A 22348-nucleotide genomic window follows, 5' to 3' on the forward strand; every position below is an offset into this window, starting at 1 on the left:
GCATACTTCTCCTAGGCAATAGCTGCAGAATTGTAGCTCTGAGAAAATACTGGGATAGATCAGTTGTTATTTCGGATTTGAAACATTTCGGTTGAGCATCACTGAAGAGACATTATTTGTCAAAATGCGCATCTGATGCATCAAAATTGGTACGGTATAAATTTTACATTATGACCCCTGGGTCGAGGCTTCTGCTGGTGGACTATTAGTATGCAGTCCGATATTTATTCCGCCGCATGGATTATAAGCAAGTAGCGAATCAAATAACATGAGTATATATATACAGACACAACATACTAAAATGTCTTTAAAGGGGATGGGTTTTTGGGGTGTGTGTGAAATATTGAAAAATCGCAAGAAGCGAATCAAATAACATGAGTATATACCGACGCAAAACCATTCATTTCCAGTGATATTTATGAGAGGGCGGAGTATGTAAATGAAAAGCGAACCAAATAATTTTACTGCATATTTATAAAGTCAACATTATAAAATGAGATAAAACGATATTTTTCCCCGGGAAACGGTTTATTAGGGTGTAAAAATGACAAACATGCCGTTTGGTTTTCTTTGGATGGAATATTAAGGAAATGAATCGTGTGAATCTAATAACATGAGTATATACCGACGCGAATCATTTAATTTCCATTGATATTTATAAGAGAGCGGAGTATTGCGAATCAAATAACATAAGTATATATATACAGAGGCAACATTCTAAACTTTGATGGGAGGGGAGGTTTCCCCCAGAAAAGGGTTTCTTTGGGGGATAAAACAGAAAAAATGGGGCTTGGTGTATTTTTGGGGGTAAACACAAGAAAAATTGAAGAAGTAAACCGTATAAGAGGTACATATACCGAAATAAAACATTTACTGTCATTTCTATTCATGAGAGGGCGGAGTACATATTCATGGTTGTCAACTTAAGCAATATTCACTGAGTACATATAAAAAAAACCTTTCAAAACCAGACTGCACCCTTTTCACGCCTCTCGTCATGACTGAAAATGAGCCAACCATACGTAAACAGGGTCTAGCTCCGCTGATTGGTGCTACATGTACACACAAAGAAGCGATGTCAATATGGGTACCAATTTACTAATTTTATAGCACTTATTCCGTAAGGGTTACAACAACAACGGAATAAATAGCATTATTGAAATACATGAATAATGAACACGTGCGAATATAAATTATTAGTAATTACCACGCGATCTGACTGCTTTACAAATTTAATTTATTCATTCATAGTATCTTTTATACAAATCAAAAATCATATATATATATATATATATATATATATATATATAGGGTCTCTACAGCCCAGTAGCTAAGTACTTCGTTACAAGCTTGAAAATACGGATGTATATTTAATTGCTGTTATAAAATTTAGAAATTCATTTCAAAATTAAGGATTGTCTCCCTCATGCATAGCTCTTATCCTTGCACGAATTTGGCTCCACTTTTTTGGCACGCTGTTTTTGGCTATATTTAGCTCTAACACTTCATAGTTATTTCGGATTTCAAACATTTCGGTTGAGCATCACTGAAGAGAAATTATTTGTCGAAATGCGCATCTGGTGCATCAAAATTGGTACCGTATAAGTTTTACACAGTAACATTTACGAAATATCTCTCTCTCTCTCTCTCTCTCTCTCTCTCTCTTATTTATTCCGTACATGTTGCGTTATCTTTTGCATCAGAGTAAATATTACTTTATCATTTATATTCCACAAAGACAATAACAATTAACTTTATCATTTATATAAAAGTATAATATTGCATTTATTCCGCAATTGTTTTATCATTTACATGAGTGAGAGAGGGGGTGTTATTTATTTTATCATTTTTGCTTTCAAAAACGGAATACCATTGTTAAAATAAACCATTGCATGTAAAATATACAATTATTAGTATGACGTTAGCCCACAGGTTGACTATTTATAAATTTTATAATTATACATTATCCGGATAAAATATTAATTCATATTCACATTATTTGATTTAATTCAAATAAAAATCTCAAAACAGCGTGTTTAACATGCAGGAGGAGAGTTGACGTTAACGTCTACAACGTCAATATTATTTGAATCGCGAATCAAATAACGTGATTATGTCCATAACAGTAGGAATAGTAAAAATACACAATCCATATTCCAGACACACGTAAACAGATAAAAAGTTTTGAGCTTCTTAGAACAAGAGAGATAACTCTAAATTTCAGAATGACACATGAGATAGTCTCCAAGCCTTCAGATGTGACACCAAACAAGACACGCCATGATTAAACATTACAGGGAAGTGCAATGAGACCTTACTAAAGAAGTGTACTGCTACAGGTAACGTTATGATTAATTACTGGAAGAATAACTCGTCATCAAAATGTACTTTTTATCCAAGAATCTGATTGTTTAGAAATAATATGAAAATTACGTTAAAACGAAAGTTGGAATCTCCTGACCAGCTTTATCTTTAGGGGTGTGTAGACCTACTCTATGGACAATGGCGTGTATATCACCTTCGTTTTGCTAAATTATCAATGGTTGAAGATATTAAGAGTCATTCTCTGTAACCACTTTAACATTTATATAAGGGGTCCGGCACGCACTGTCACCGATTTTTTTCAAATTTGGCACATCGACTTAATCTGGCATAAGTAATGTAAAACCATCATAATTTGGTTGCTATGCAACTCATTTGCCATGGTAACACGTGCATGCCATTCAGGTCACAAAAGAGTCAATTTTCGCATGAAAAATGACATTTTTCATTCAACTATACTGGATTAACCTGTTTGAGTTCTTATTTAATCATTATCAAATGATACTATATAGCATTTTTATTATTTAGTTTGATATTTAGTTAAAGGTTTGAATAATTCTGTTATATTTTCATTCTGTCTGGAAAAGAGGGTTGTTTGATACATTCTGAAAAAGCTAATTTAGAGGTAAATTTGAATGATGGATAAAAATTCCCGCATTCAGCTTGAAATCTATAAATGCTTGTACAACATACATTAGATATAGTACTATCATATAACAATGAGACATGTTTGGGAATCTACCATCTAAGCTGTGTTTCCATGGAAACAAAATTATGCATTTCGTCATGATATGACAGTAGAGATGCAATTTTCAATGTAATTCAAAATACAATTTTCTATGTATTCAAAGTATATAATCTTAATAACCGATTGCTACTGATGTTAGATTTTAAATTTTAACAAGTGTAATATGAGAATTCATGTTGGTTGCCATGGAAACGAAAATTGCTATTTCTTTTCAAATTCGAAATCCATGCAAAATAAATAAATTTTTAGACCCCCAAAAAAATGCTTTTATAGACAGATTCAACTGAAGTCAATGTTATAGTTGATAAAATATTAATACTGATAGATAATTCATATTACATTGTTGCTATGGTAACAAAATATCATAAAACAGCAAACTTGATGTTCACATTCTTTTCAAGTAAATCTCATTTTGTTATACATCATGCATGTTCTTCAATCATAAACAATCTTAATTTGTAACAGATAATTAAATCAATGCATAGTTTTTGGTTTTTTTCTTTTTTTTTTCTTCAAATGTGCATGATTTCTATTTGTGTATTGTACATGTATCACAAATTGCAAATGTATATCTTAAGAATTCATCAAAATAACTACCATATCTAGAAAATGCATATTTGAATATTTCAGTTATTTCAAACTATCATGTACATTTTTTCACCTTGCCAATCGAATTAAGTGTGACATTGAAATTGAATCATTGATCTTAAAAATTGTTCAAGTTAAATAAACTAAATAAGATACATAAAGATTGTAATTTACCATTGATTCATGAGGAATTACCCCCCCCCCCCCCCCCCCCCCCCTTCTATGCAGTTCAATATTAGCTCTGCTTACTATGTATGTGCAAGAAATGTTATGCCAGTACCATGTATGAAATCTATTAAACTAACATTGTTTATTACATGACTTGACAATTTACAGTTACTTATGAGGAAGTATTTTGACCTTGACTCGTGACCTTGGCATTTGATTAAAAACAATTGAGGGCCTCTGTTTTCTAGAGTATGGACGTTCATCATGGTCACTCGTTTAACGTATCTTTTTAAACATAGGTATGTGAATTATATTTCAACATCATAAGAAGACCTTGCTTGTAACTGTAACATACCAATGATGTTCATATTGAAGTCATTTAGTATGCTGGGAAAGTCAATATCTTTAATATCTGACATCGTTGGAACCCATGGGTTGATTTATTGATTATCATTTAACGTACCGCCGAAGAATTTTTCACTCATATGGAGACGTCACCATTGTCAGTGAGGGTTGCAAAATTTAGGCCTATGCTCGGCGCTTAATTACGGCCTTTGAACAGTGAGTTCCGATGATAAATATTTCATAATCGTATCCTATTATAAATGGTATACCTTTATTTTAGAATAATATATTACAAAATAGACAAGATAAGCACACACAATCTTTTTCATTTTCTAATTTTGCGCATATATAGTCATCATGGCTAATCGTCTTCTCAATGGCATAGAGGCAACTAAAATATAATGTGATCTGCTGTCCTGATAGAAATTCTTTCCGGTTAAATGAACCACACCCTATCATATCCTTTGAGGCAACATAAGCATCGAACATACACTGATGCTTCTGACTTGGCCCCCACCAAAATGACAATATGACACTTCCTACAAAATCAATAGATAATATTAATTTTAAGAGAAATACCAAGATGAATATATGCAAGCATATCAAAATCTTATGTCCCATCTCAAATGTATTACTTGTTCTCCCCATGTCATCTGCATCTACTACTACATGTAGCTGTAATATGTATTCCTTAAATTATATGTTTGAATGAAATCTTATTCAAATCCTTTTCTTACGGTAGGTAATAACTTACTTAAATACATGTATTCTTATATAGATTTAGTTTCATCTAAACTCTATAGTGATTATATGACTTCAATTAATCAACACATGGGTTAATTATAATATTCAAAACAGAGAGAATTGTTTTGCGGTATTTTATCACTTGAGGACTTATGCGACGTTTCTCAATAATATATATCAATTTTCATGAATGTGCACTCTGCCTCGTTTCTACAAAAAAAAATCTTGGGGTACGTCGTATTACCATGTCTGTTTTAGAGATAGCATACTGGTACTCAGTATTTTGATAGTTTCTAATATTGTTGCAATCAAAAGTTATGTATTACATCAGGTTGTATATATAAGGACAGTACAAATATATTTTAGCAAATAATGGATCAAATCCAGGACCCCTGCATTACAAGATAGGTTATCTAATCGCTGTTAAGCTACCCAGGCCGGTAAAATTTGAATTTATTTCCGAAATCATACGATAGCTTTTTATATCAAGAAGATGGGAAAAAATCAATGTCAGAAATGTTGCTTGTATGTCCTTAATAAATACTTTTGTTTTGTTAGTGGCATGTGTAAAATGAAAACAAAATCAAGCTGAACAAAAAAGAAAAAAAATAGAGTAAATTCCCATGCATAACATGCATAGTCTAAGGTGTATCAGTATTGGTATTTCTACAATATTTCAATTCTGTTTAATTAATTGAATTTATTCATAGAATTGATAATGTTTTTAAAGTATCATCAAAAGTAAAGAATAATTAATATGTGGATGTCTAATAATACTGAATAGTGTCCCCACCTCAATTCACTTCTCAGTTGAGTATCTGTACATATATAACAACCCCCCCCCCCCCCCCCCCCCCCCCCCCCAACTAATACAAGTAGAAAGGATTAGAGATAAAATTCAATGTTATGACCCATTACTTTATTTCACGAAGGAGAGCTTATTCAATGTTTTGGCATGTATCATTGGGGGGAAAAAAAGTATGCAATGGCTTAATCACAACAGGGCGTCTCTTTTCTTTTATGTAATATGTATAATAACGAAAGGTCATGCATTTTTCAAATAAATAAATATCTATGATTTTTTTTAATGATTCTATTACTTCATTCTATTATAAAACAAATAATGATAACGATTTTGCATTCATTATCTCAATTTCATCCTAGTCATACGATCCCCTACAGAATAAAGTGTGCTGCATCAGGCCTAAGTAGATCTAAGTACTGTAATGTGTGACGCCACAGTCTACATTTTGACGTCATATCAATACAACTGAAGCAGTGGCGAGTTGAAGGGTGAATATTTAGCATGCACGCACATCATATGTGCCATGCTATATTGGCAGATCTAGAGAAATCCATAATTGTACACAATGTCTATGAAAACATTTGACATCAAATGATTGTGATCAAGTTGATTAATTCTTGTGAATGGATTTCAAAGTAAATAGAATAATTACCTGTATTACTAGAACGCTGGTACTCGGAGATATGTCTCTCACACCTTCTTCTTTTGTGTGGGTGAGTGGAGAGAATATTTTGAATGCCACATGTCTTCGTCTAAACTTCTGTCAGCATGCAGTAAGACATTATCCAGCCATATTATATGTGTTTCTATGTAATTTCACAGCCTTATCACGTTGAAGAGTTTCAAAGGGGAATAACTCTTGGTTACAGAATGCATTTCCCCCCATAAATCATTCACTTCAAATTGTATGAAATAGGCAGATTCCCAAAAGTTTTAGTTTAGATTTATGAAGAACATAGATTAGTTGTTTTAAAAACTTGTGTCACTTTATTTGAGGTGGATGCGAATAAAAGTTATTAAGACATAAAAACCATTGAATTTAAACACAATTTTACAGATTTCTTCAATTATAAAAATCAGTTAGGATTGTCCATTCTTTTTTTTTCTTAAATGACAAATATGGGATCTGTTTTATAATTTAATTTGAAAATTAGAATTTTAAGACTATTCATAATCTTTTATATTCAACTTTTGTGCCAAAACTACCAAATTCTAGAAAATGGCCAAACTTGATAAAATTGTACCTGTTTCCATAGCAACCATGATCACTATCTAATTTTTAAATATATTTTCTTGAATATGTTATATAGATTTTTCATTCAGGTGAGTTTCGTGAAAATCGGTGACTATGCGTGCCGAATTTTTTTAAGTGGTTACAGAGAATGGCTCTTAACTTCTTAACTGTTGTTATATAGGAGAGAGGAGAAAATCTTTGGCTGGACCGGGAATCGAACCCGGGACCCCTGCATTACCAGTCAGGTACTCGAACTATGCTGAGCGACACAGGTCGATAGTCATGGTCCATATAGCCCTAACTACTACATTCCTCCCACCCTTTGATATTTCTTTGCCCTCGAAGACACACAATCCAATTTTTTTCGCCCCCTGGCAGACAACCTGCAGTGCAGGGGTGGTCAACGGCACCAAATTTTGTATAGGAGAGGTCCGTATAGCCCTAACCACTACACTGTTATAGTCTAATAGAAATAGAAATATGTTGGGGACTAATTGCAGCTAAATGTTTCTTAACAGAAAAATATACTTTGTAAATCATATTTATGAGATAAACATCTGAAAGGTTAGAAAAAATCATAACGAAGAAAATACTAAAATAATTTTGTATTTTCGACATTCAAGAGTATGGCCATCCGGTGCTCCACACACGTCTATATGACATCATAGGTTAATTACGACGATGTAGAAAAAAAGAAACAAAATAGCAATGTATAACACGCGAGAATGAAAATAACACATTTCATTTACCTTTCAAGTCTGTAATAAAAAAGTGTTTATTCCTCTCAACATCCAGATCTGCTATTCTAAATAACAATATTCCCCAATTGTCTTGAATCTCAAATTTCACACATGCTTTACGGGGTAGATTTCATTATTAAATTCACCAACATTGCCCAGGAATGATCAATACATCTATGTCGAGAATATATATGTTACATTGTCTTATTCATATATGCCGATATCAATAATAATTTCTCGCTTTACATTGTAATACACTTCACATTAAATTTTCTATGTTACGGGCGCATCATATGGAAAAAAAAAATCAATAAACTTTGTAATGCAACTTTTTAAAATTTTGTTTGTTCAGTTTATTTTGAAATTTGTTTCGACATTAAGTTATTTTATCTTGAGTTTTCACAGAGATGAAAACCACATAGGAGAATAATTTTCAGCCAGACAAAAAATTTTATGTTAATTTTTTTAAGATACATGTATATCACTCTCTACAGAAAGAGTAACAAACCAATTTGAATTCTTTTCATTTTATTAGGTCATCTAAGTAAACTCTGTGATCTATTGCCATCGGTCGGCGTCCGTCGACGTGCGTTGTACGTCATACGTTAACTATTGTACATTTTTAACTTCTTGAAAACTACCAGGTGAATCATTGATTACCATATTGGATTGAAGCATTTATAGGATAAGAGGGATATGAATTCAGGCTGTCCAGCGGCCCTAAAATTCCTAAAAATTCCTAATTTTTTTCAGTTTTGCTAAAATTCCTTAAAAAATGTAAAATTCAAGGGGAAATCCTAAAAAAGCCCTTATTTTTCATGTCAATTCCTACTTTTTTATCAGTCTTGAAAAATCAAAATGCATTCATACAAAATGTGTGTTATTAACTAGATTGCAGTTCTTATTCAGATTATGCTGATGCAGTGAAAAGCAGTTGACCTGTGGATCCATGTGTCAAGCTTGTTTATTGGTTATAGCCAATAATAGCTGAGACCATGGAACACTGGAATACGCCCTTCCTGTACTTACATCTTTTTTGTGTGTCATGTGAGTTTCTTTATTGTCAAATTTGACAAGGTAAGTCCTTTTAAATAATTAAAACTTCCGCAATTTGGTTAAAAATTCCTAATTTTAGCCCTAATTTAGCCCTAATTTTTTTTAATTTTACCCCTAAAATTTGCCCTTATTTTTTGTCCAAGGGTGCTGGACAGCATGTGAATTGTGAAATCTATGATAACACCCCCTTGGGACGTCATGAGCGGGGCAAAATATGCAAAAAAGCCAAATTTTCAAAAATCTTCTCTATTCCCACACATGTGGGAGAAAAACTAAATATATGGTTATGATGTTCATGAAACCCTCTACTAAATTTGTGAAATTCATGGCCCTTGGGAGAGGGGTTCAGGCTTTAGTACGGGGCCAATATGACCCTATAGAGAAAATGCATTAAATCTTTGAAACCCTTCTTTACTAGCCGCCACATGTATTTGATAAAAACTAAATGTATAACTATGATGTCCATGCAGTTCTCTACCTGAATTGTAAAATTCACGGCTTCTGGGTCAGAGGTTCATGTAAGCTCTAGGGCAGGGTCAATATGGGGATATAGTGAAAAGGTAAAAAATTATTTTTTTTCTTTTCTACTTTCCCAGTGACATGTAAGATAAATGCATGGCCATGATGACCGTAATGTCCTCTTCTTCAATTGTTAAATTCATGGGTCAGGTTTTTTTAGGGTGGTGGGGGTGGAGGAGGGGGTGGTTAAGGGTGTCAAAATGATTTATTTGTTTCAGACTTCCATTTTTCCTTCTGTAAATTAATAGGTATTGTGTGCATATTTTGAAAGATCATAAACATGTAACCAGATGACGATGTACGGGGATATCTGTTTTGTTTTTCTCAATTAAAGGTCATTATACCTTTGCTTGGTTTATTGTTGTTTTGACAATTCTATATGTGAAGAGATGCGGAAAATTGAAACTCTTACTTTGTAATTGCTCTGTAAGCAACTGTTGTAATTATAACCTCATGTGCAGTGATACCGTAGATTGAAATTACTTTTTCATTAACAAATTGTCAGCGAAGGTCGTATTTTACAACCTCTGTACCTGTATTTTTAGCACAAGGATGGACAGTTCTATTGCTCTGGCGCTGTATTGTCTGTTTAAGCAAGAACATTGGAATTTTGTTTTACTTCTAGGTGTCATAGGTGGACAGAGTCAATCGGAATTGTTTGTCCTTGGAAAATAATATGAAAACTCATGTATCTTGTGCTTTGAGAGAGAAGATTAAATAGAAGCAGAAAGAGTTAGAGAGTTGTTGGTAAAATCTGCACTTGTAATAAAAGTTGGAAAATTAACTTGGATTTCTCTTCTAAAGACAAAAAGGGTTACACATGTGTGCAAATTGAGACACGTAAATATAAATATGAGCCCCCCTGTATATGATACTCGGGTGATCGTTAAGGCTCATGGGCCTCTTGTTTGTTTTATTTTCACCTGATGTATCTTCAAGGCAATTATAAATTGTTTTTATCTCATTTCAGTAAATTTATTTCTCCATTTGCTTTAGACCTAATGATAATATTTTGACTAGTTTGAAATCATAACTAAGTCAAAACTGGTTATTTCAGTAAATTTATTTCTCTATTTACTTTAGACCTAATAAAATTATTCTGACTAGTTTGAAATTATAACCAAGTCAAAACTGGAAACCATTTAACGTCTTAACGTTAGAATTGGAAAAAAAATATTTCCACGAGTTGATACCTGTTCAATCAGATGTACAATCAAAGTACATACATGTATAAGTTGAGTTCAGTTGTTACAAAGAATTGAAAACATTGGATCAAAGTTGCTTAAACAGTGGTGGATTTAGAGCATTGTCCCCCTTTCGCCACAAATTTACAAGGCATTACTGGCATAAATAAATCTTAACTCCAGATTTCACATTTTCGAAAATCCTAGCGGATCTGACACTGAAGAAAAGTAAATATCAATTCATCAAATAGTTTGAAACATTTGTAACTGACTATGTGACACAGTTTAAAATGAAGATTTGGTGGTATATATGATTTATGTGTTATGTGTATGATTTTCTTTTCTATAGCAGGTCTAAATATAACTCTCTAACTAGGATCCTTCCTGGGTATTTAATCAAAGATGTTGTACTACAATTAATACATTTTATATTCTTCAAATTGTAGAATATATAGAGTAGCCATGGACCCCCGCCACAGTGCCCAAGATGTCGTCCGATGTGACCTTTGCGAGACAGCTATAGTACAGATGTACTGTGATTTCTGCCATGTCAACCTATGCATTGCCTGTATAGGAAAACACGTTGCTGATGACTATCAAAAACACATAGTGGTACCATTCCAAAACCGAAAATCTACCTTAATCTATCCAAAGTGTAGTACACATCAAAACAAAACAAGTAAATATCATTGCAAGGAATGCGACATGTCTGTGTGTTCAATGTGTACTATATCTGCAGACAAACACAAGGGTCATACATTTTCAGTTCTTTCTGAAATGTACAATGAAAGAAAAGCAGGCATTGCCAAAGATTCAGAGGAGATAGAAAACATCATTTCTCCAACATATGAAGAAGTGGTCACTGATTTAGAAACTCAAATAACAAACTTGGATGGGGAATATGCAAAATTCAAGACAGTATTCACAAAATATGGAGAGGAATTGCAAAAAGAAATTGACAATGTCATCAACAAAATGAAAAATGAAATAGAAGAAATGAAAATCAAACACCTGGAAATTCTAAAGAAACATTTGGATGAAATTAAGCAGATACAGTCCCTTATTGAGCAATCACTGATTACTTTGAAGAAAATGGAGGAATCCAATGAAGTGTCTGTGACCATGGAATACAGATCCCAAAACAAAGAATTCAGAAAACTTCCTCCCAAAGTCCGAGTCTCCCTGCCTACATTTAGTCCAAACACGATAGACAGTGAACAGCTTTACAAGTCACTGGGATCTTTGATACCATTATCATTTACCACAGATGAAAATGGCTACACACTGAAGAAAACAGAAACCTCACCCAAAGAACTGATGGATGAACCAGAGCTTGTCACTACAATAAATACTGGGTATAAAAACCTCCGCAGTGTTACCTGTCTGAGTGAAGAAGAATTCTGGACATGTGCAGAAGTCGTTGATATGAAATGCTTTAATGTTCAAGGTACAGTTATTAATACAATCAAAACAAAATCAGGGAGATGTCCAAATGATATAGCAGTGACAAGTGATGGGGATCTAGTGTACCCTAGTGGGAAAACACAGACTGTGAATAAAGTGAAGAGTGGAGAGACAGAGGAGGTGATCAGACTACAGGGCTGGAGACCCAGCCAACTCTGTGTCACCTCCTCTGGTGATCTCCTGGTTACCATGTACACTGATGATAAAACACAATCCAAAGTTGTCCGTTACTCAGGTTCCACAGAGAAACAAACAATCCAGTATGATGATGAGGGTAAGCCTCTATATTCAGGAAATGGTTATATTAAATACATCAGTGAGAACAGAAACCTGGATATCTGTGTGGCTGTCTATGGAGCTGGTGCAGTAGTGGTGGTCAATCAGTCAGGAAAACTCCGATTTAGATACACTGGTCACTCATCTACTACCAAAAACAAACCATTCAAACCTCGGGGAATCACAACAGACAGTCAGAGTCAGATCCTGACAGCAGACTTTAATAACAACTGTATCCACATCCTGGACCAGAATGGACAGTTCCTCCGCTATATAGATAACTGTGATCTGAGGAATCCATTCGGTTTATGTGTGGACAAAAGTGACAACTTGTTTGTTGCTGAGTATTCTAGTGGAAATGTGAAAAAAATCAAATATTTACAATGAATACTATTGTTTATAGCCAAGTTAGAGACTTCAAAGTACCGAGGTAAATGGTTAAAACTTATTTCATGTGTCAGGATGCGTGGAGAGTGATACAGAGATTGTAAAATGTCAACTGTAGACAATCCACTCCAGACTTCACTTCCTGTCCCATCTCTATAAAAGTTATCTGGATGTCAAATTAATTCTGTAATGGATGTCAAACTTCTAAAGCACAACAAATAACAAACCCTATTGATAGCAGATCTTCGTTAGTATTGGTATGTAATATGTATACGGTGTGACCGTTGGACCGAGCGAAGCATGTAATGGTCATTGGAGTGTCCCAAGTGGTAATCATAATTCCGTTAAGTACGGTAGATTATGATTTATTTAAAAATATATATTTTTAATGAAATTTTCCTTGCTCTAAAAACCCAGTAACATCTCAATATTAAAGGGATTTATATGGGGACAACAGTTTTACAGGATCCGCCTATTCATTGAACATGGGAAATAAAACGCAATGCGACGTAAACTGTGCATTGTGACGTCACATTTAGCCTCGACTGTTTTCTCTTTTTCAAAGCAAAAAATTATAAACAACAATAATACATTCCGTATGCAATGAAAAGGGCCGTTATAAAACTAAACAAAATTAACCAATAAATTCAAAATGGTAAAAAAGTAACCGTAATTTTATTGTATATTCTTATTCAAAGAAACTCATGAACTCTATTTAGTCGTATTACGGTTTTATATGTAATTATGTGTTAAAACCTGTTATAATGATAATTACACTATTCATTTTGAACAAACCAAGTGTTTAAATTACGAATTGCACGTCAGAGTCTTCTATTATTGGCATTCAAAATAAAACACGAATAACTGTTGAAGCAGGTAATGAAAAAATAAATGGCGGCCCGGCGCCCATATGTATCACGAAAATTTCAGTGAACATATATAGAGATTATCTCTTTTTCTTTTGCTGATTTTGACTTTTTTCTTTTACATACGCGTTACCTTAAAGCCTTACTTCGCGGACGAGCCTTCGACCCGTCCAAGCTTTGCTCGGTATTATAAAATCTCACAATGAAGTTGTATGATGACAATGTCTTATCAAACCTATATGGTGGACATTTTTTTAATCCTTTAATTTTGATTTTAGAAAATGTTGTGTTTTTTCATGTAAACCTGTTCACTTTTTAGCTCACCTGAGCTCAAATGAGCTTTTCTGGTTGCCTGTTGTCCGTCATCTGTCCATCTGTAAACTTTTTGCATTTTCGACTTTTTCTCCAGGACCACTTGGCCAATTATAATCAAAGTTGGCCAAAAGCATCCTTAGGTAAAGGGCTTTTTTTAAGTTTGTTCAAATGAAGAGCCATGCCCCCTTCAAAGGGGAGATATTCACAAAAATGCAAAAATAGGGTGGGTTCATTTAAAAATCTTCTCAAGAACCACTGGGCCAGAAATGCTTAAATTTTCATGAACGCTTTCTGACATAGTGCAAATTCAAGTTTGTTATAATCATGGCCCCCGGGAGTAAGATGAGGCGACAATAGGGGGTCAAAGTTTTACATACAAATATATAGGGAAAATCATTAAGTAATCACTGGGCCAGGAATGTGGAAATTTACATGACAACTTCCTGACATAGTGCAGATTCAAGTTTGTTAAACTCATGACCCCAAGTGTTCGGATGGGGCCACAATAGGGGATCAAAGTTTTACATAACTAATAAATAGAAAAATTATTTTAAAAACTTTTCCTTAAGAACCATTGGGTTAAAGAAGTTTACATTTGCACAAAAGCTTCCTGACATAGTGGAGATTGAAGTTTGTAAAAATCATGCCCCCGGGGGTAGGTTGGGGCCACAATAGGGACCAAAGATTTATATATATATATATATATATATATATATATATATATATATATATATGGAAATCTTTAGATATGGGTCAAGGTGACTCAGGTGAGCGATGTGGCCCATGGGCCTCTTGTTTCAAATTCATCGAAGTGTCATATGTCTAGGTATTTTTAGCATTGGTCAGATTTGCAACCTTGTTTAACATATTTTGATAAATATTATTATGAAAACCTGTCAATGTATAAATTATTACAACTGTACTCAAATACAAAAAGTGTTATGTTTAATTTTGGGAAATTTTTATATAAAGCTGGTAAACTGAAATCAGAGTCCACAACATAAAGAGGTTTATCCTAAACATATCAATAATCATGTCCTTTATATTTGAGACACATGCTCTATTTTGTGCTTTAAAATTGTTATTATAACTTATTGATGTCTCTTTCGCTTATGTTATTATTGTAATGTGTTATTTGCAACCTATAAGCAGTGCTGCTTTTGGAAATAAATAATACAATAAAAAAACCATTATCTTGGCTTCGAGTAATTTACCTTAACACCTGAAGTCAATATGTTTAATACAGAAACTTGTCATGGCATGAGGATTATTCCTATTTAATTTGGGGTCAATAGGTCAATCAAAGTGGACTGTTGAAATTAAAGAACAGTTTCCAGGCCATAAGTAATTGCCCCTTTTCACCTGGAGTTGGTAAATTTCGTACATTGATTTGCAAACGGATGAGGATGATCTTGACAAATCTTGCAGTTAAGATACCCAGTTTTGGTAGTTTTTAGCTCACCTGAACCTGAACCTGAACCCCGGGGGTTGGATGGGGCCACAAGGGGGGATCAAAGTTTTACATACAAATATATAGGGAAAAATTTAAAAATCTTCTGCTCAAGAACCACTAAGCCAGAAAAGCTGAGACTTACCTGAAAGCTTCCTGACATAATGCAGATTGAAGTTTGTTCAAATCATGGGCCACGGGGGTTGGATGGGGCCACAATAGGGGATCAAAGTTTTACATAGAAATATACAGGAAAAATCTTTAAAAATCTTCTTCTCAAGAACCACTGAGCCAGAAAAGCTGATTTTTACATGAAAACTTTCTGACACAATGCAGATTCCAGTTTGTTCAAATCATGGCCCCCGGGGGAAGGATGGGGCCACAAGGGGGATCAAAGTTTTACATACAAATATATGGGGACAAACTTTAAAAATCTTCTTCTCAAGAACCACTGAGCCAGAAAAGCTGAGATTTACATGAAAGCTTCCTGACATAATGCAGATTCACATTTGTTCAAATCATGGCCCCCGGGGGAAGGATGGGGCCACAAGGGGGATCAAAGTTTTACATACAAATATATAGGGACACACTTTAAAAATCTTCTTCTCAAAAACCACTAAGCCAGAAAAGCTGAGATTTACATGAAAGCTTCTTGACATAGTGCAGATTCAAGTTTGTTCAAATCATGGTCCCCGGGGGTAGGATGGGGCCACAAGGGGGATCAAAGTTTTACATACATATATATAGTTAAAATCTTCTTCTCAATAACCACTGAGTCAGAAAAGTTGATATTTACAAGAAAACTTTCTGACATAGTGCAGATTCAAGTTTGTTCAAATCATGGCCCCCGGGGGTAGGATGGGGCCACAAGTGGGGGGGGGGGGGGGGTGTCAAAATTTTACATACAAATATACGGAAAATCTTTAAAAATCTTCTTCTCAAGAACCATTGGGCCAAAGAAGTTCACATTTACATGAAAGCTTTCTGACGTAGTGTAGATTCAAGTTTGCAAAAATCGTGGCCTCCAGGGGTAGTTGGGGCCATAATAGGGACTAAGGTTTTACATGCAAATATATATGGAAAGTCTTCAGATATGGGCCAAGGTGACTCAGGTGAGCGATGTGGCCCATGGACCTCTTGTTTGTCAGTCCTTCCATATCATTATGCCCCTCTTCGAAGAATATTGCTTTGCACCTGTATGTCGGTTGGTCAGTAGACCACACATTATCTTGAGAACCATTCACTTCATCATAATAATATTTCATATGTGGGTTGGTTACGAGTAAGTAGAAGAGGACCCCTGTTGATTTTCAGGTCAAGGGTCATTCTATTCTGGACATGGGAAGATGCTGTCCGATCGATATCTTGAGAAACCTTTCCTTGATGGACTTAAACTTGGTACACTGATACATCATTCTCTCTCCCTATAAACACACTCTCTACATCATTCTCTCTCCCTATAAACACATTCTGTACATCACTTTCTCTCCCCTATAAACACACTCTGTTCATCATTCTCTTTCCCCATAAACAGATTCTGTAGATCATTTTCTCTCCCTATAAACAAACTCTGTACATCACTTTCTCTCCCCTATAAACACACTCTGTTCATCATTCTCTCTCCCCATAAACAGATTCTGTACATCATTTTCTCTCCCTATAAACACACTCTGTACATCATTATCACTCCCTATAAACACAATCTGTAAATCATTCTCTCTCCCTATAAACACCCACTGTACATCATTCTCTCTACCCATAAACAGATTCTGTACATCATTTTCTCTCCCTATAAACACACTGTACATCATTATCACTCCCTATAAACACACTCTGTACATCATTCTCTCTCCCTATAAACACAATCTGTACATCATTCTCTCTCCCTATAAACACATTCTGTACATCATTCTCTCTCCCTATAAACACACTCTGTACATCATTCTCTCTCCCTATAAACCCAATCTGTAAATCATTCTCTCTCCCTATAAACACACTCTGTACATCATTCTCTCTCCCTATAAACATACTCTGTAGATCATTCTCTCTCCCTATAAACACACTCTGTACATCATTCTCTCTCCCTATAAACACACTCTGTAGATCATTCTCTCTCCCTTTAAACACACTCTGTACATCATTCTCTGTCCCTATAAACACACTCTGTACATTATTCTCTCTCCCTATAAACACACCCTGTACATCAATCTCTCTCCCCATAAACACACTTCGTATATCGTCCTCGCTCTATTAATGCACTGCACATCATTCTTTCTACCCATAAACACACTCTGTTGATCATTCTCTTTCCCTATAAACACGCTCTCTCCATCATTCTCTCTCCCTATAAACACACTCTGTTCATCATCTTCTCTCTATAGACACTCTGTTCATCATTATCTCTTCCTATAAACACACTTTGTATATCATTCACCCTCCCTATAAATACATTCTGAACATCATTCTCTCTCCAAATAAATGAGCTCTTCATTATCCCCCCCCCCCCCCATAAAAACACTCTGCTCATCATTCTCTCTCCCTGTAAATACTGTCTTTTCATCATTCTCTCCCCTATAAACACTCTCTCTGTACCCAATTCTCTGTCTATAAATACTCTCTACACCATTCTCTTTCCTTATAAAACACTCTGTTCATCATTCTATTTCCCTATAAAGAAACTCTGAATATCATTCGTTTTCAATGAGTGCACTGAACATTGTTCTCTCTCCCTATAAACACACTCCGTACATCATTCTCTCTCCCTATAAACACACTCTGTACATCATTCTCTCCCCCTATAAAGACACTCTGTATATTGTTGTCTCTCCTTATAAACACACTCTCTACACAATTCTCTCTTCTACACAACTTCCTCATCATTCTCTCTCCCTATAAACACATTTCCTACATCATCCTCACTCTATTAATGTATTGAACATCATTCTTTCTACCCCAAAACACACTCTGTTCATCATTCTCTTTCCCTATAAACAAACTCTGTACATCATTTTCTCTCCTTATAAATAGACTCTCTCCATCATTCTCTCTCCCTATAAACACACTCTATTCATCATTCTCTCTCTATAAACACTCTGTTCCTCATTATCTCTCTTTATATTATAAACACACTCTGTACATCATTCACACTCCCTATAAACACACTTTGTATATCATTCTTTCTCCCTATAAATACACTCTGAACATCAATCTCTCTCCCAATAAATAATCTGTTCATTATTCTCTTCACCCATACAAACACTCTGTACATCACTCTCCTCCCCTCTAAACACCCACTGTACAGCATTTTCTCTCCTTATAACGACGCTCTCTTCATCATTCTCTCTCCCTATAAATACACTCTGTTCATCATTTTTTCACCTTATAAATACTCTCTTTTCATGATTCTCTCCCCTATAAACACTCTTTCTGTATGTAATTCTCTCTATAAATACTCTCTACACAATCCTCTCTCCCTCTCTGTTCATCATTCTCTCTGCTTATAAACACACTCTGTACATCATTCTCTCTCCCTATAAACACACCCTGTACATCATTCTCTCTCCCTATAAATGCAGTCTGTACATCATTCTCTCTCCCTATAAACACACTATGTACATCATTCTCTCTCCCTATAAACACACTATGTACATCATTCTCTCTCCCTATAAACACACTATGTACACCATTCTCTCTCCCTATAAACACACTATGTACATCATTCTCTCTCCCTATAACCACATTATGTACATCATTCTCTCTCCATATAAACACACTCTGTACATCATTCTCTCTCCCTATAAACACACTCTGTACATTATTCTCTCTCCCTATAAACATACCCTGTGCATCATTCTCTCTACCTATAAACACACTTCGTACATCATCCTCTCTCTATTAATGCACTGCACATCATTCTTTCTACCCATAAACACACTCTGTTCATCATTCTCTCTCCCTATAAACAAACTCTCTACATCATTCTCTCTCCCTATAAACACACTCTGTTCATCATCTTCTCCCTATAAACACTCTGTTCATCATTATCTCTCCCTATAAGCACACTTTGTATGTCATTCACCCTCCCAATAAATACATTCTGAACATCATTTTCTCTCCAAATAAATGATCTGTGTATTATTCTCTCTCTCCCCCCATAAAAAAACTCTGCTCATCATTCTCTCTCCCTGTAAATACTGTCTTTTCATCATTCTCTCCCCTATAAACACTCTCTCTGTACCCCATTCTCTCTCTATAAATACACTCTACACCAATCTCTTTCCTTATAAATACACTCTGTACATCATTCTCTCTCCTTATCAAAACAATCTGTACATCATTCTCTATTCCTATCGACACACTCTGTTTATCATTCTCTCTTCCTATAAACACACTCTGTACATCATTCTCTCTCCCTATAAACACACTCTGTACATCATTCTCTTTCCATATCAACACACTCTGTACATCATTCTCTTTCCATATCAACACACTCTGTACATCATTCTCTTTCCATATAAACACACTCTGTACATCATTCTCTTTCCATATAAACACACTCTGTACATCATTCTCTCTCCCTATAAATGCATTTTGTACGTCATTCTCTCTCCCTATAAACACACTCTGTACATTGTTCTCTCCCCCTATAAACACACTCTGCACACAATTCTCTCTCCCTATAAACACACTCTGTACACCATTCTCTCTCCTTATAAAAAAACACTGTCCATCATTCTCTCTCCTTATCAACACACTTTGTACATCATCCTCTCTCTATTAATGCATTGAACATCATTCTTTCTACCCCAAAACACACTCTGTTCATCATTCTCTTTCCCTATAAAAAACTCTCTCCATCATTCTCTCTTCCTATAAACACTCTCTCTTCATCATTCACTCTCCCTATAAATACACTCTGTTGATAATTCTCTCTCCTTGAACACTCTGTTCATCATTATCTCTCTTTGTATTATAAACACACTTTGTACATCATTCACACTCCCTATAAACACACTTTGTATATCATTCTTACATCCTATAAATACACTCTGAACATCAATCTCTCTCCCAATAAATAATCTGTTCATTATTCTCTCCACCCATAAACTCTGAGCATCATTTTCGTCCCCTGTCAACATACACTGTACATCATATTCTCTCCTTACAACAAGACTTCATCATTCTCTCTCCCAATAAATACACTCTGTTCATCATTCTCTCTCCTTGTAAATACTGTCTTTTCATGATTATCTCCCTTATAAACACTCTCTGTACGTAATTCTCTCTATAAATACTCTCTACACCATTCTCTCTCTGTTCATCATGCTCTCTCCTTGTAAACACACTCTGTACATCACTCCCTTTCCTTATAAAGACACTGTTCATCATTCTATCTACCTATATACAAACTCTGTACATCATTCTCTCTCTATAAACTCTCTGTTCCTCATTATCTCTCTTTATAAAGACACTCTGTACATCATTCACCCTCCCTATAAATGCACTCTGAACATCATTCTCTCTCCCTATAAATAATATGTTCATTATTCTCTCTCGCCAGGAAAAGACTATGTACATCATTCTCCGCCCCTGTAAAGACACTCTCTACATCATTTTCTCTCCCTATAAACACCCATTGTACATCATTCTCTCTCCCTATAAACACACTCTGTACATCATTCTCTCTCCCTATAAACACACTCTGTACATCATTCTCTCTCCCTATCAACACACTCTGTACATCATTCTCTCTCCTTATAAACACACTCTGTACATCATTCTCTCTCACTATAAAGACACTTTGTACATTATTCTCTCTCCCTATAAAGACACTCTGTACATCATTCTCTCTCCCTATAAACACACTCTGTACATCATTCTCTCTCCTTATAAACACACTCTGTACATCATTCTCTCTCCTTATAAACACACTCTGTTCATTATTTTCTCTCCCTATAAACACACATCATACTCTCTCTATTAATGCATTGGGCATCATTCTCTCCCTATAAACACACTCTGTTCATCATTCTCTTTCACTATAAACACTCTCTCCATCATTCTCTCTCCCTATAAACACACTCTGTTCATCATTCTCTCTCTATAAACACTCAGTTCATCATTATCTCTCTTTATAAACACACCCTGTTCATCATTCACCCTCCCTATAAATACACTCTGAACATCATTCTCTCTCCCTATACATAATCTGTTCATTATTTTCTCTCACCATAAACAGACTCTGTACATCAATCTCCGCCCCTGTAAACACACTCTGTACATCATTTTTTCTCCCTATAAGCAGTTTGTACATCATTCTCTTTCCTTATAAACACACTATGTACATTGTTTACTCTCCCTATAAACACACTCTGTATATCATTCTCTCTCCCTATAAACACACTCTGTACATCATTCTCTCTCCTTTAAACACACTCTCCACATACATTGAACATCATTCTTTTTACCCCAAAACACACTCTGTACATCATTCTCTCTCCCTAAAAAAACACACTCTGTAGATCATTCTCTTTCCTATAAACACATTTTTAGCATATCTCTCTCTCTCTCTCTCTCTCTCTCTCTCTCTCTCTCTCTCTCTCTCTCTCTCTCTCTCTCTTTGTTGGAAACCCTTATCTTTCCCTATAGATACAGTCTTTACATTATTCTCTTTCCCTATGAACACTGTACATCATTCACTCTTCTTAAAAGCATATGTTGTACATCATTCTCTCTCTATAAACACTGTGTTCATCATTATCTCCACCTGTAAACACACTCTGTACATCATTCTTCCTCCCTAAAAACACACTCTGTACATCATTTTCTCTCCCTATAAACACCCATTGTACATCATTCTCTCTCCCTATAAACACACTCTGTACATCATTCTCTCTCCCTATCAACACACTCTGTGCATCATTCTCCATCCCTATAAACACACTCTGTACATCATTTTCTCTCCTTATAAACACACTCTATACATAATACTCTTTCCATATAAACACACTCTATACATCATACTATACCGTAGGGATCCATGTTAGAATAGGTCTTCAGTATCCCTTGCTTGTCGTAGAAGGTGACTAAATGGGGCGGTCCTTCGGATGAGACGGCAAAAACTGAGGTCCCGTGTCA

General features: G+C 35.0%; 1 protein-coding gene and 1 long non-coding RNA gene across 2 annotated transcripts in view; one reads left to right on the plus strand and one right to left on the minus strand.

The window, feature by feature from the left end:
• LOC125667228 (uncharacterized) overlaps positions 1-14951 on the plus strand; it is a 33670-nt gene extending 18719 nt beyond the window's left edge. The window contains exon 3 of the mRNA XM_056142997.1: positions 10914-14951. Within this exon, the coding sequence (XP_055998972.1) occupies positions 10914-12580 (1667 nt within the window). The 3' untranslated portion in view covers positions 12581-14951. The remainder of the gene's footprint in view (positions 1-10913) is intronic.
• Positions 2483-7199, minus strand: LOC130047622 (uncharacterized). Its single transcript, XR_008796451.1, has 2 exons — positions 6373-7199; positions 2483-4710 (listed from the first exon to the last, which is right to left on the minus strand). It is a non-coding gene; the product is annotated as an uncharacterized LOC130047622 (long non-coding RNA).
• Positions 14952-22348: the final 7397 nt, after the last annotated feature.

Source organism: Ostrea edulis, chromosome 7, assembly GCF_947568905.1.
Source record: "Ostrea edulis chromosome 7, xbOstEdul1.1, whole genome shotgun sequence".
In the NCBI taxonomy this organism is placed as follows: domain Eukaryota; kingdom Metazoa; phylum Mollusca; class Bivalvia; order Ostreida; family Ostreidae; genus Ostrea; species Ostrea edulis.